Here is a 15,619-nt window from a genome sequence, read left to right on the forward strand (position 1 = left end):
AACATTATTACTTCACAGTCTGCATTTGGGTCTTACCTGAAACGTGATAGTAATCTTGCTAACAATTCAGCTCCTCTTTTATATACCCTGGTGGTGAAGAAATATCCAATGTCAGTTTGTCTATAGTATGCAGTGGTGTAAAGTACTTAAGTAGTTTGGGGGTATATGGACTTTACTTTACTATTTATATTTTTGACTACTTTTACTTTATTACATTCCTAATTTAAAAAAAAAAGTTTTTACTCCATACTCAACACCCAAAAGTACTCAAAATGTTGAATACTTAGCAGGACAGGAAAATTGTCCAATTCACACACTTATCAAGAGAACATCCCTATTGCCTCTGATCTGGCGGACTCATTAAACATACATGCTTCATTTGTAAATTAAGTCTGAGTGTTTGAGTGGGCCCCTGGCTCCCTGTAAAAAAAAAATAATAAAAGAATAGTGCTATATATATGCAATTTGAAATGATTTATACGTTTACTTTTGATACTTAAATATATTTAAAACCAAATACTTTTAGACATTTACTGTAGTAATATTTTACTGGGTGACTTTCACTTTTACTTGAGTATTGTTTTATATTAAGGTATCTTTACTTTTAGTCAAGTATGACAACTGGGTCCTTTTTCCACCACTGACGGCATGTCTAAGTCGTGGGAGTCAGTTGTTTGACTCTTCATGTCAATACCACATCTGTTATGGTGTTTCTGTCTGTGATGCAATAGACAGTCGACAAACAGAGCTCTTGTAAGAGGCAGAGGGGCCTGTATTTGTTTCATGTGAAATAAATGTCAGATAGATGCAGACATCAGTTCCATCTGACACAGAGGCCACCGTAACAACACCAGACACACAATTAAACTGCACGCTGAGATAAAGGAGACAAAAACAAGCGGCTGATTGACAGGTCTGCCGGTCGCCACCGCTGTTCCATTCCTCATGTTCATGAGGTCTAACAAGAGTCTAGGTCAGGATGACACCGCCAGAAATGAGATCTGACGATTGGCTGATATGAGCATTGCCATGAGAGATTGCAGGTTGAGTTGATTCCAAAGGCTTCAGACATGGTGATTGTCTGATAGAGGTGAAGACAAGACCAGTCGATTGGCTGATAGTGCTTTAGTGCACACTAAATAAGGAGGAAGTGTAAGAATAGGACTGTATTCTCCTCTGTAGAAAGCTGATGTCTCCTATTGGATCCATCCCAGTCATGGCTCATATATAATATGTTACCAAATGTTAAACCTTGAGGATCAAGATCACAATGGAAAGGAAATAGTTTGCCCATGATGTTTTTAATGTTTCCATAGGAAACTAGGAGTCTTTTTTGAGCTGGTTTGAGAGGGCAGTCCTTGTCGTGCTGAGATGAGGGACATACGAAGCCATTGAGGAGACAACAGTCCCAAACAATGACTCCATTTTCAAACGGGACCAGCAACACTCTAGAAGGACATGAATATGCTGGAATTGAAGTTCCTGTGAGAGTTAGAGTTGACCAGGTGTAGAGATCACCTCTGGTGTCTGCGGAGTGGAAGGAACTCAACTGTGGGTTAGTGAAGCAAATAATACCCTCCTCCTCCAGGTAAATGATAGCAGCACCAGAAATAGGACCTCATTCGGTATGCAGCTCAGCCACGACCAACGAACGTAGCCGCACGGCTCAAAGCACTGATGGGTGGCTGGCATGGGCACCGCCTCCTGCGGAGGAGTTTGGGAGATTCAGGGCTCGCTCCGTCACCCTCCAACAGGTGAGCCACCCACCTGTCCATTGTGTACCAGCCGAGGAACGAGAGCATACCTGTCAACCAGACTGGAACAGAGGGGAGGAGATAGAGAATGAGGAGAGAGAGAGAGAGAGAGAGAGAGCGCTCTCATCCTGGAACCTTGAGATGATGTTGTATTCACCCTGCACAGTCACATTACTCATCGTCTGCTGTCAACACTCGTCATTTTCTGCTCCCTTTATTTTCTCATTTTGAAAGGACGGCTACTTCTCTTCTTTAAAAGCTCAGCGCCAGTCCATTTTCTGCTATGACTTTCAATCAGGCAGTCAATGTTAATAAAACGCACAAAAGATGATTGATGGATCATGGTCTTTCTCCCTGTCATTATCAATAGTTGAAAAGGAATCTCCATAGACTTGATACAAAGGCAGTTTACTGTAGCTGTCTTCACCATTACATGAAAGTACCTTGAAATCACCAACCCCTTATGACAAGGCATTACAACACTGAAGATCATGTAAATCCATTCCTACAACAATCTAGAAAGCTGAGAGGATGAAAGTGTGAAACCAACAGACCTCTCTCTCTCTTGCCTGCACCCTCCCATTCTCTCCATCCCTTTAACTTTCTCTCTCTACCACTCTCTCTCTCTCTCTCTCCCCTCCCTTTTATCCCTCTTTCCTCCTTCCTTCCCTCCCCCACTCCTCTTTCTCTCCCTCTCTTTCTGATAAATGTGTTAAGCACTGATAGGAGATTCTCTCCAGATCTCCCACCCCAGCCCAAAGGCATCGGGCAACAGAACACAGTGTCACTGCCACAGCAGAAAAACGGTTAAGCAGATTTACGTGCACGCTTACTGGTAAAAATAAGAGGGAAAAACTATGACATTTTCTTTCAAAGGGCTGGAGGGTGTGATGTCTCTTTTTTGCCCTTGCTGAATAAACGGTTTAGAATGTAAAATCAAATGTTGCCTTTCCTGCAGGTCCAAACACCAAGAACCCCAGAACACTAAAGAGATGCACATCACATGAACCGAAGGGCAGCCAGAGGATTGGCCAGAATGACAACATTTAAGGGGGTTTATTTACATTTTAAGGTTTTCTGTTGCATGAGTCATGGTTGCTAAAGTTTGTGTTGAGGTTGTGTTGTGATTTATATTGTGTATTTATTATATTCATATTGTGATTTATTGTTTGTGAGTCTCCATGAGGAGGAGGATACAGTATGTCATTGTGATTTCTACACACGTTTCCTGTTTATGTAACTCCTCCACAATACGGTCAAAAAATTACGTTTTCGTCGATTGAGCTTCTAGTCATGAAATCTATGCAGCCTACTCAATCACTTTTTATAGCTACTGTTTACAGGCCTCCTGGGCCATATATACAGCGTTCCTCACTGAGTTCCCTGAATTCCTATCCGACCTTGTAGTCATAGCAGATAATATTCACATTTTTATTGATTTTAATATTCACATGGAAAAGTCCACAGACCCTCTCCAAAAGGCTTTCGGAGCCATGTGGGTTTTCGACTCAGTGGGGTTTGTCCAGCATGTCTCTGGACCTACTCACTGCCACAGTCATACTCTGGACCTAGTTTTGTCCTATGGAATAAATGTTGTGGATCTTAATGTTTTTCCTCATAATCCTGGACTATAGGACCACCATTTTATTACGTTTGCAATCGCAACAAATAATCTGCTCAGACCACAACCAAGGAGCATCAAAAGTCGTGCTATAAATTCTCAGACAACCCAAAGATTCCTTGATGCCCTTCCAGTCTCCCTCTGCCTACCCAAGGACGTCAGAGGACAAAAATCAGTTAATCACCTAACTGAGGAACTCACTTTAACCTTGCGCAATACCCTAGATGCAGTTGCACCTCTAAAAATAAAAACATTTGTCATAAGAAACTAGTTCCCTGGTATACAGAAAATACCCGAGCTCTGAAGCAAGCTTCCAGAAAATTGGAACGGAAATGGCGCCACACCAAACTGGAAGTCTTCTGACTAGCTTGGAAAGACAGTGCCGGGGAGTATCGAAAAGCACTCACTGCTGCTCGATCATCCTATTTTTCCAACTTAATTGAGGAAAATAAGATCAATCTGAAATTTATTTTTGATACTGTCGCAAAGCTAACTAAAAAGCAGCATTCCCCAAGAGAGGATGGCTTTCACTTCAGCAGTAATAAATTCATGAACTCCTTAATAATTTTGCACGCCCAATTTTTCAGTTTTTGATTTGTTAAAAAAGTTTGAAATATCCAATAAATGTCGTTCCACTTCATGATTGTGTCCCACTTGTTGTTGATTCTTCACAACAAAAATACAGTTTTAAATGTTTATGTTTGAAGCCTGAAATGTGGCAAAAGGTCACAAAGTTCAAGGGGGCCGAATACTTTCGCAAGGCACTGTACCTGTCCCAGACCTGCTGTTTTCAACTCTTTAGATACAGCAGGAGCGGTAGAGATACTCTTAATGATTGGCTATGAAAACCCAACTGACATTTACTCCTGAGCTACTGACTTGCTGCACCCTCGACAAGAACTGTGATTATTATTATTCGACCATGCTGGTCATTTATGAACATTTGAACATCTCGGTCATGTTCTGTTACAATCTCCACCCGGCACAGCCAGAAGAGGACTGGCCACCCCTCATAGCCTGGTTCCTTTCTAGGTTTCTTCCTAGGGAGTTTTTCCTAGCCACAGTGCTTCTACACCTGCATTGCTTGCTGTTTGGAGTTTTAGTCTGGGTTTCTGTATAGCACTTTGAGATATCAGCTGATGTAAGAAGGGCTATATAAATAAATGTATATAAATACATTTGATTTGAATTTTAGGGATGTGTGTATTTCATATAAATAGCCTTTTATGGTGAGATTACCCGTCCAAAATTGTAATCAGTAAAGTCATTTATGGATTACTCAAACTCAGTAATGTAATCTGATTATTTTTTGTTACATTAGAAGAAGATAAAAATATCCATCAGACACATTTGTTGTGTCATCATAGTGGTGTCTGACTTGTGGTCTGACTCGCTCATGTGGAACAAACTTTAACTTGTGCCTTTTTCAATGCTGAATTGAATGTCATTGAGAAAACAGAAAGGTGTCATAACGTATTTTTTCGCAAACATCTTTTCTGAATTTTAAAGTAATCCAAGATTACAATTTTTGCTGGTAACGTGACTGATTACAGTTTTTTGTAATCAGATTACATGTAATTGATGGCATAGATTCAATGTCCTGTGGATGCATTGGTAGGAGAGACACGCTTTGTCGTTTTTACCTCTTCATAAGGTGTTGTATTCAGATTCCCCTTGAAAGCTGTCCTCTGCTTTGCCCTGAGCTTTTTTATGAATTAAATTAGATTAAATTATCTTCGGTGCCGACGATCACGGTGTGTGTGAGGGGCAGCTGAGAGCTGACAGTATAGATGATACAGAGGTAGAATAAACCTCCGCCACCTAAGCCTGATACTACCTTATAGTCTATCTTCTGTCTCTCTCTCTCTGAGCATTTACAATAATATCATGGTAGTCAAGGATGATAGACCTGAATTGAATTACCCATCCCAGAGGAATGTTAAACATAGAATGACTATAACAGTGTTAAAGCTTCTCAGACCACAGTAATCTGACTGCACCTGTAAGTGACTTCACACTGCTTGCTTAGCGAGCACCACTTCTTCCTGATACGGCTCACACCGAGGCTCGAACCCAGGACCTCTGCCTTGCTAGCACACGTAACCGTCCTCCTAGAGAGTCTTACCAATATGGTTATTATTTTTCTATGGTGTCAAACTCCTCCTGACTGATCCCAGTGTTGGTGTGTAATATGTAGAGTATCCTTAGTGTAGGTAGGGGGCCGTCAGTAGGAGAGAACCACTGTAACCTCCCATGTTCCCCATCGGTCCCTGTTTCAAAACTGCTGCACTCTTTATCTTCCATTCACAGCGAGAACGCCTTGCCTGAGTGCACACACACACACACACACACACACACACACACACACACACACACACACACACACACACACACACACACACACACACACACACACACACACACACACACACACACACACACACACACACACACACACACACACACACACACACACACACACACACACACACACACACACACACACACACAGGGATGGCAAACTACCCCAGGCAACAGATCAATGCGTTTTTTTCTCAGAGGGGAGTGCTGATAGCGTTTTACTTAGATAACAGCAGATAGAAAACTGATCTTAAAGTCCTCAGGGAGATGGATGGAGAGAGAGGAGAGAGTGTGAAAGAGGAGAGAATGAAAGAAGAGAGAAAGAGGAGAGAGAGAGGAAGGTGGGCTTTGGAGAGATGGGGGGTGGGGGTTATAGACAGGGAAAAGCACATTGTCAGATATTATTAGGCTCACCAAGGTACACCATCAGGCCCCTCAGCACCTGCCAGGGAAGTCAGTCTGACATGTATCTATGTGGGTATGACTAAAGCAGAGGCCAGACAACCCTGTCTGAGCTACCAATCAAATGACTCCATCAATCTCAGTGCCTTTCTGAACAACTAATCATCATGTCTACCTCCATCTCAGACCGCTCCCCACAAATTAAGCTGTAAGTGGTGTCCGAGGCTCATTCAGTAGTTTGGTGCTTTTGTACCACTCAATGAGGACAGATTGATGCTGCTACTTTTCCAGTCTTGTTCGGAAAAGGCTCATGCGATGTGGCTAGACGAGGTGATTCTGAACATTGATGTTAAAACCTCTGAAAGGTCTGACTGACTACAGATACATACAACTCCCCCCAAAATATTGTTATTAGTCTCCAAGTCTTTTCACACATTGCAGTGGATTGTAAACTCCCTTCAAAGCTGGAATGGGTTGTATCATGGTCATTTCTAAACCATGCAGTGTGAGATTCTGGTCTCCTCTCTTGAATTATGTCCATATGTTATCGCAACACTTAATCAAGCTGATTAAAGCAATTACAGGGTTTATTTTTCTTCTCCAAAGTCTTCTCCAAAGAGTACACCAAATACGCAGAGGGACCCATAGGATAAACCTAACGTCAGGAGATGCCGATGACGACCACAAATATCCTCTTTGAAATTAGACCCATTTAAGTCACCCACAGCGGAGTGATCCTGTCGTTTAGAGTTCACATCTATCTGGTTTCACATCTGTCTTAGACACCGGCGGAAGAGAGGGAAACAGCTGTTTGGGTGGAGTCAGACCCGGTCTGCATCCCAAATGCTACCCTATTCCCTATATAGTGTGCTACTTTTGACCAGAGTCCTATGGGTTTGTTGTGCATTAAATATGGAATAGGGTGCCATTTGGGATGTTACCCTGGAGTTACCTGATGTGATGCTTTGTATTTCAAAATGAGCCGTGAAAGGAAGTCTGGTGAACATTGTGATTCCATCCACACTTAGGTAAGAGAACAAACAATCCCGTAAAGGCACCTAGGTAATTGAGTAGCGTTTAATATGCAGAAGAGATGGTGAAAACGGCTTCAGTACTGAGACATAATACTAATAGGTTGCCCAGATGGGAGGTGGAGTCTGGGATTGGTTGAGTGTCTATTTACTAAAGTAGAGTGTTTTTATTGACCTCTCAAGACAATAGCGTCAGGGAAATGCACTCTCTGGCCACTTTGTAAACGACAAGCTTTATCAGAATGTTTGTTTGTTTTTTAGTTAGTTAATTCAGAGTGTTTCTCTCTCTCTCTCCATGCAATCTGACAGATACTCTGTGCACTTTGGCTGGAAAGTGTTGCAATTTTCAAAACAACTCAACTAAAGACACGGCTCCCAGCTCAAAGCTGAGGCTGGATAGATGGATTACTGCCCTTACTACTGGCAAATAGATTACATCAACTCTCTTGAACACTGCATAATTTAGATAGCAAACCATTCATTTGAAAGCAACAGTGCCATTGGAAAGTAGAAGGTTTTAGCCCATTTCTCCTCAGGAACGCCGAGACGTTCAAACAAGTGCCCAAACAAGGGCACTGCGTTCATCCACCTCTGGCCTGCTCGCCTCCCTACCACTGAGGATGTACAGTTCCCGCTCAGCCCAGTCAAAACTGTTCGCTGCTCTGGCTCCCCAATGGTGGAACACACTCCCTCACGACGCCAGGACAGCGGAGTCAATCACCACCTTCCGGAGACACCTGAAACCCCACCTCTTTAAGGAATACCTGGGATAGGATAAAGTAATCCTTCTCACCCCCCTTAAAAGATTTAGATGCACTATTGTAAAGTGGCTGTTCCACTGGATGTCATAAGGTGAATGCACCAATTTGTAAGTCGCTCTGGATAAGAGCGTCTGCTAAATGACTTAAATGTAAATGTAAATGTACGTTAAGGCAGGGTGTTATAAACTAAGGTAGAGCACGTGGATGTCTGAGCTCCATACCTCAATCTGCAGCAGGGCCTCTTCTCTCTGGCGAAGGGCCTCCACGTCTTCCTCACTGATCTCTGAGAGGAACGCTTGCTCCTGTCCATCCCCCCCAGAGCTCTCTGCTGCACCTCCAAACAGGGGACCCCCCTCCTCACACAGCTCTGCAAATGGAGTCTGGGGGCTCTGTGCTCACACACACACACACACACACACACACACACACACACACACACACACACACACACACACACACACACACACACACACACACACACACACACACACACACACACACACAGATTTGTTTTGGGAATACCAATGTATATTGCTTCTGACCTGCACCTCTTTCTCCCTGACTCCATTAAAGGTCTAGGCAGTCAGTGTGATTCACAGCACAGGGCTAACCCCTGGCTGACTCATGGTCCTCTGTTCTTGCCATGATCTGAGTCAAAGTACCTGAGCCAACCGGAGAGCAACTGGGGGGAAAACATCCTATACTCCCGGAATACAATTTCACCTCAACACAACTAGACTGTTTCACACTTTAAATATATCACTCTAGACAGCTGCCACCCCCCTCTTCACAATGTTTACCCAAGTTCAATCAAAAAGGACTTGGACCATTTTCTTCTCTGTGCAGACAGTTTTACTGAGCTCACTCTTCTTTCAGCGCGCTCAATGGAAACGTGGGAGTCGGTCACTGAAAGAGGCCCACATTGATCTGCTAATTTTGACCCCTAATTGCATATTTATGACATTGATAAAACCATGAGGTGGCTTTTGTTTTTCCTGCCCACAGTGTGACTCATCCAATCATCTTGTTGTTCCTCTCTTACTGTGGGTAGCTTCTTCAGTACGGAGGTGGGAGGGGCTAGAGGAGGGCCTGTGTCTTTGGTCTGCCCACTCAATGTGAACCACACAGCCTATCTGCTCTATCTTCTGTGCTGTTTTTGCTTTTTGTTGTCAGTGAATATGCACCATCTGCTACAGTAGTGTTACTGACATCCGAGGTATGGGTCTCTTGGCCGGCCTATACTAAATTACAGACCAACTGCTTTTCCCCAAAACTGCAGAAATTTAGTGATTTGTGAAGAAGTCTTCCTTATTCTCATTTATGAAAAAAGGAATAACCTTCCATGTCCATTGAAGTTTCTTTCTTCACTGAAGATAATCACTGTTACGTAACCTGTCCTTATGTCTGGAGTCAGAGACGTTTTCCTCTTGAGCCAGCATAATGAAAAGACCTTGATGAAATTGATTCAGCAGAAAATAAGCCTGGATACTTAAGTCTCTGGTGTCCTGCAGCTGTAGGGTTCAGGGGTGTGTAATACCTGAGTGGGGCTTTATACCTGAGTTTGTGTATTCTCCAGCGGGTCATTTGAGTATGATTTCAAATGAGAACTATTTCAGGGAAAGTTAGGGATAATGTGAAATTTGTTTCAATAACATCAACATCTACAGATATTTGCATTGATTTTCAGGCAGAGCTCTAACTTGACATGTTCATACTGATATTATTCCAGGACATTACAGTGAAACCATGAGGAAGTTTAAAAGGTTAAATGAAGATCAGGCAATGACAGCCTAGCTACCAGCATGAACAGCTAAATGAGACATTACTGTAAAAAATATCTGGTTGTTTTTACGGTAACTTACTGGCAAACAGTTACCTGTAAGTTACTGTAAAAATGGTACTGTATGTACTTTACAGTAATGTACTGTTAAACATTTCTTCAGAATTTACAGTAATATGCTGTACTTTTTTTACAGTAACTTACAGGTAACTGGATGCCAGCAAGTTACATTGTACAGTGACACAGTGTCACATACAACACAGTAACAGTACACAGGACATACACAGACATCATAAAGGACGTCTGAGTTTCTCATTAGCTTTATTGAGTGCTTTTGATAAGGATCAGTGCAGTTTTCAGTGTTGTTATTGCCGGTGTGATGTATGAATACATTCAATCATGATTTAATTGTATTGTGAAATCAGCTCAGTCCCTCTTAGAACTCATAGAAATGTGACACCTTCAAAATGATTCACTGTTCATTCATCTCTGACTTACAACAATTTACTTTGGTGTATTGTTGTCTTAGTTGTCTCATCTCCTCTCCCCAAAGGTGTTCTAAGAAGGCTATATATCTCATGTAATCATTTGTATTGGATGTCTCCACGGGAGACAAAATACGACGGGTTACACAGAAGAGAGAGAGAGAGAGAGAGAGAGAGAGAGAGAGAGAGAGAGAGAGAGAGAGAGAGAGAGAGAGAGAGAGGTCTCCAGACACAATGCTTTCTGGTGTATCAAAATGATACCTGTTATCTGACTTCAAGACAGTTTTTATATGGTATAGCCCATGACTATATGTATAAATCATAATATAGATGTACTAATTGTCATGATTTTCCACTGTATGTGAGTGAGTCCGTCTATTTCTGTGATGTCTGATGGAATATAGATTGGATTATAATTTTTCCATCTCAGTAGTCTGAAAGTGATGGTTTCCAATGAAAGCATAAAAAGGGGGCTGGATAGAATCGTCACACGGTATCAGAGTGCATCTCGTCTGTTTTTTATAGCCTACAGTTATTTTTATCTAGTTCCACCAGGCTCGACTGTCTGTGGCTCATATTCAATACCAAACTATCTGTTGTATCCTCTTCTGTTCTCTCTCTCTTTTTCTCTCTCTTCTGCCTCTCTTCCCCAGTGAAAAAAGCAGGATCATCCCATCACAGATCTCTTATCATACCACCTCCTCCCCTGAAGGGATGGGAAGATCTGATTCCGTGTTGATGTAGTCGGGACAACTATGTCCTGCAGAACGTACATATACCGCAGCTCAAACCCATAATGTGTCTCTCCCTTTTAAACTTTTCAACTGACATAAAAGTACAGATAATGTGTTGAACAACAGTGGCAGTACTGAAGGGACTTGGATGTATAGCAAATAAATTGTCTGTGAGTGGAGAGAAGAGAGGGAGAGAAAACAGAAAGAGGGAAGAGAAGAGCGGGAGGGAAAACAGAGAAAAGGGAAAAGAAGAGAGGGGGAGAGAACTGAGAGAAGAGCGAAGAGAAGAGAGGGGACACTAGACAAAGCTTCAAAGAACCTCTTATGAGAAGGCAATCAAACAAGGAAAGCCAAGCTTATTATCTTTGTCTCTAATGAGCGTTGTCACCTTCACAATGGAACAAAGGCCAGTACAGACTGATACTCTGTGCATCAAACTCACCTGCTTCATTTCTGTCTGTGCCGGGGGTAGCAAGGCCCTCGAACGGTCTGCAATTTTCTGAAGACACACAAGAAGAGCATGAGCACAAGAGCATGAGAGAAGCATTTAGTTCATATTGTACAACATACTGTATGTTGCAGCCGGGTTGCAAATCAGCTCTTTATGTTTCATGTCACAAGGTCACCATTCTCAAAAGAACAACACCCCACCAAACAGATGAGAAGACATGAGGCAATGCAAGGGAACCTTTTGGAGATCTCCATAGCGTTGAACCGACTCTGAGAGTTCTGTCTTAAGTCTAGTCAGGCGAAGACGATCTTGCTGTAAAAAGTAGGACGAAGATTAGTGACAATTATCTTAATTTATGTCTCTGCTTCTGTGTATTTAATTAGATACCAAGTCTGGAAAAATAGATGAAAAAAACAAACATTTTTACCCGTGTAGAGCCAGTGATGATGTCAGAGAGTTGTTTGATGAGTTGACTAGTGCTGGTGATGACTTTGTTCGTTTGCTGCTGTGTAGAATGTCTGCAATTGAAGAGAAAGAGAGCCAGAGAGAATGACATAGAGAAAGAAAGAGTGAAAGAGAAAGCGAGTGAGATAAAGAGGGAGAGAGTGCCAGAGAGAGAAGATGAAAAGACAAAGAGATACGCACATAGTCTTTAGATTCTAAGGTGGTATGAGTGAGGTTATTCTCGGGGTTGTGAACTCTGGAGGACGTGGCAGGACATGGCAGCTTTTATCCCATGGCGCTGGATTCTAGAACGTACAGTGTGCCTTCTGGGCTGGCCAGGGCGATGGGAACTCTGAGTTCTACCATTTAAGTGAATCAATATTAACGACAGTCTGACAGAGCAGAGGTAGGGACATGTCCTGTACAATGGCCCAGTGAGGGACGCAGGGAGCTGGGTGTTCTTTCTCTGCCAGGGGGAGAAAAAGAGGAGCCACCCAGGCTTTCACCATCAAAAAACACAGCAGCTTACAAACTACAGTGCTACCCAGTGGTGGGAGGATGGAGGCGCACTCATTATGGCTATAGCTTTCAACCAAGGACAGTATGGATTTTTATGTTGAATGAATCAACCCACAATTATTGTCTACGAGCACATTTATTATCAAATAGTGGCATACGTGTGGATGGCGATTCAATCAATAAGTATCTTTTTAAAGAATTCCACTTACAGCCTGCCACTTATGGTTTATTTGGCCAAACAGTACTGTCACGCCTTGGTCTTAGTATTTTGTGTTCTCTTTAATTATTTGGTCAGGCCAGGGTGTGACATGGGTTTATGTTGTTGTATTTCGTATTGGGTTTTTTGTAATTATTGGGATTGCGGTTGAGTAGGGGTGTAGTATGGGCTTGGCTGCCTGAGGCCGGTTCTCAATCAGAGTCAGGTGATTCTCGTTGTCTCTGATTGGGAACCGTATTTAGGTAGCCGGGCTTTCACTGTGTATTTTGTGGGTGATTGTTCCTGTCTCTGTGTAGTTTCACCAGATAGGCTGTTATTAGGTTTCACGTTCCGTTTGTTGTTTTGTATTTTGTATTAGTTATTTCATGTGTCGCTTTTTCCATTAAAGTCATGAGTAACCATCACGCTGCATTTCGGTCCGACTCTCTTTCAACAAACGAAGTACATTGTGAAGACAACACAATAAGATAGATGCCTTCAGTAAGTTTACTGATTTCAGACACTATTGTGATTATGGAAATCATATTCAAATCTCTGATAGAGAATACTCACATTTGCATGCACAAAAACATGTTCTTGCACTCATATCAATACTGACTGCCTGTAGCTTTTCACATTTGTTTTCAACGTCTCCTCCCACACACTCATTTATTGAAGCATCTCTGGGTAGTGACATTTGAATCCCTTTGATATTATAAGTAGAAATAGTGCAACAATATTGAATTTTAAATGCCCATTATATTAAATGAAGTTCCCTTTAATATAGACCACATGAAAAATGCAACAAATCTCTTCTAGGAAGATTGCAAAAAAAAAAAAAAGTTTTCACCATCATTGTAAGTTCCTAGTTACTGTCATTTCTGAAGATGATTATTTATTTCATGCGACTAGTGATTTATTTGAGTCTGTCCCTCATTTTAAGGTCAACCCTGTTAGGTGAACTGAACTCTCGTTTTAATATGATAAAATAAAATAAACACATCATAGACTAAAACCATGTGAGCTTGTTCGACTCTTTTGGCCATTTTCTGGTGTTTTATGGTGGAAAACATAGCATAACACACCATCCCTGTTACCCATAGATAGGCAGGCTAGAAATGTTTTAGCAACTACCTTTTTTTGAGAAACTTGGATTAAATTGCCACTCCCTGTTGCACACAACCAGCTTCCGTTCTCCCTGTCAAGAGGAGATTCATGGGTGATTTAAGATTAAATCGTCAACCTTGTTACGGTCAACCCTGTCACTTTATTTGGCACTGAATTGACACTTACTATAGTAATATTTTAGTTGTACCTCTGTTTTTTATGAAGATGGAAATGTGCTCTTTATCTCAGTGGAGCAGTAATATTTCTGGATGAAGTTGGGTTTGTTGTTTTTAGGTTTAGGTGAGGGCTGAGGCTAGTGATATTGTGTTGAGGGAATCTGGTAGATGAAACTGAACTGGTTGAAATTAAACTGTCTGTGTGTTCTTATGACCTTAGAAATCTGGTTGGATAATACTATTCAAGACTGTGCTGATAATCTTAAGCATAGTCAAATAAGCAGTCTGTCTCACCAGAACCCTGCTTGCCCAGAGGCAGCATTACACATGGGAGACATCAAGACAGCACCTCCTCTCTCTCACACACTATCCTTCAGACAACTAGTCGCAGGTCTCCCTGTGTGCTCTCTCTCTCTCTTCACTCTCCATCCCTCTCTCACTGTCTCTCTCTCTCTTTACGCTCCACCTCTCTCCCACTCTTTCTTTGTCTCTCCATCTCTCTCTCACTGGGGCTGATCAGCCACAAAAGAATGCAAAGCAGAGCACAAAGGAGAAAGTCATCGGAGGTGACTGATTGCAATTCACATGATATTTTTACATACTTTTCTGCTGCTGAGCCCCCACTCTTGAGATCTTTGTGGGGGCGCCAGTGACTAACAGATCTCGATAGCTTTGTAATGTGATACATCAGAAGAGAGTGAGAGGGTCCTCTAGAGTGGGCGATGTGAACCGAGAGAGTTTGGCACAACACACTGCTCGGTATAGTGGCATAAACCTACACAGATGATCCATAGAAACGAACTCTAGAACAGGTGCAAAATGACTCATAGATGATCCACAAGAATTCATTAAAACAGATTATAATGGATTCTTATGTTTAGTACATGAAGCATTGGAAGATGTTGATGATAATGTTGATAAGTGTTGTGCTCTATGCACACATTTGACATGTTTTTGTTGTTGCATGGTTTCAAGTTAAAACCATTGAAGTACAGGTTATCCCAATCAATGTCATACAGTGAATACAGTGTAGGCCTGAAGACAACAGAATTAGGATATTCACCTCCTGTGTATTAGGTTAACTCATTTCATGCCTGCAGATCCAAAGGCACAGTCCTTCTCCACATAGATCAGTCATGTTGTTCCTGTTGTGGCGTGATGGTGCACAAACTAGCTGTGAGTTTACCGTAATCCTCTGGATGTCTGAGAAGTCTTTGACTGAACCGTTAAACGATGACACCTCAGCCAGAGGTTTAGCCATCTTATTAATCCCTTTAGTTCCTGTGTGTGTGTGTGAGAGTGTGGGTGTGTGTGTATGTGTGTGTGCGTTTGTATGTGTGCGCATGTTTCCTTTACCTACCTAAGATACAACAGAAGGTCACAGTCAAGCTTATTAGTGACAGTATGCAGGTGGATTTAAAAGCACTTAGAGCACACGTTTGATCCAGCATGCTGAACCAACTCCAACTTTCAGCTGTATCAGGGTCATATGATTGACTAGATATTTTTCCTGGATATTACAAGTGCCTCATCCAGCCCACAGCTACGGACTCTAATAAACAACAGCAGCTTCTACATGTGTTCTAGTACAACCGGTCTTGCATGAATGGGGGAAGTAAAGCAGTAATCAACTCCTGCACAACATTATGAATGGCTGTTTTCGTGAGTGGTTTGAATGTATCACTGGCAGATACAGTATGACCTTGCTGAGGCAATGCAGAGTGACAGAGACACAGCAGGATTATGTCATACACAAAAAACACAGAGGTCATACTTTCTCTGGCTTTAGGGGCCATA

At 42.1% G+C, this 15,619-nt stretch overlaps 1 protein-coding gene across 3 annotated transcripts in view; it reads right to left on the reverse strand.

Annotated features, from left to right (window-relative positions):
* The window catches only part of LOC118371072 (t-SNARE domain-containing protein 1-like), a 172,677-nt gene that overhangs the window by 58,544 nt on the left and 98,514 nt on the right, over positions 1–15,619 (reverse strand). For all 3 annotated transcript variants that reach the window (XM_052489876.1, XM_052489875.1, XM_052489874.1), the window contains 4 exons: positions 11,808–11,898; positions 11,618–11,692; positions 11,372–11,428; positions 8,152–8,319 (listed from right to left, as the gene is read on the reverse strand). In XM_052489876.1, coding sequence (XP_052345836.1) covers positions 8,152–8,319; positions 11,372–11,428; positions 11,618–11,692; positions 11,808–11,898 — 391 coding nt within the window. The remainder of the gene's footprint in view (positions 1–8,151; positions 8,320–11,371; positions 11,429–11,617; positions 11,693–11,807; positions 11,899–15,619) is intronic.

This window comes from Oncorhynchus keta, chromosome 31, assembly GCF_023373465.1.
Source record: "Oncorhynchus keta strain PuntledgeMale-10-30-2019 chromosome 31, Oket_V2, whole genome shotgun sequence".
Taxonomy (NCBI): domain Eukaryota; kingdom Metazoa; phylum Chordata; class Actinopteri; order Salmoniformes; family Salmonidae; genus Oncorhynchus; species Oncorhynchus keta.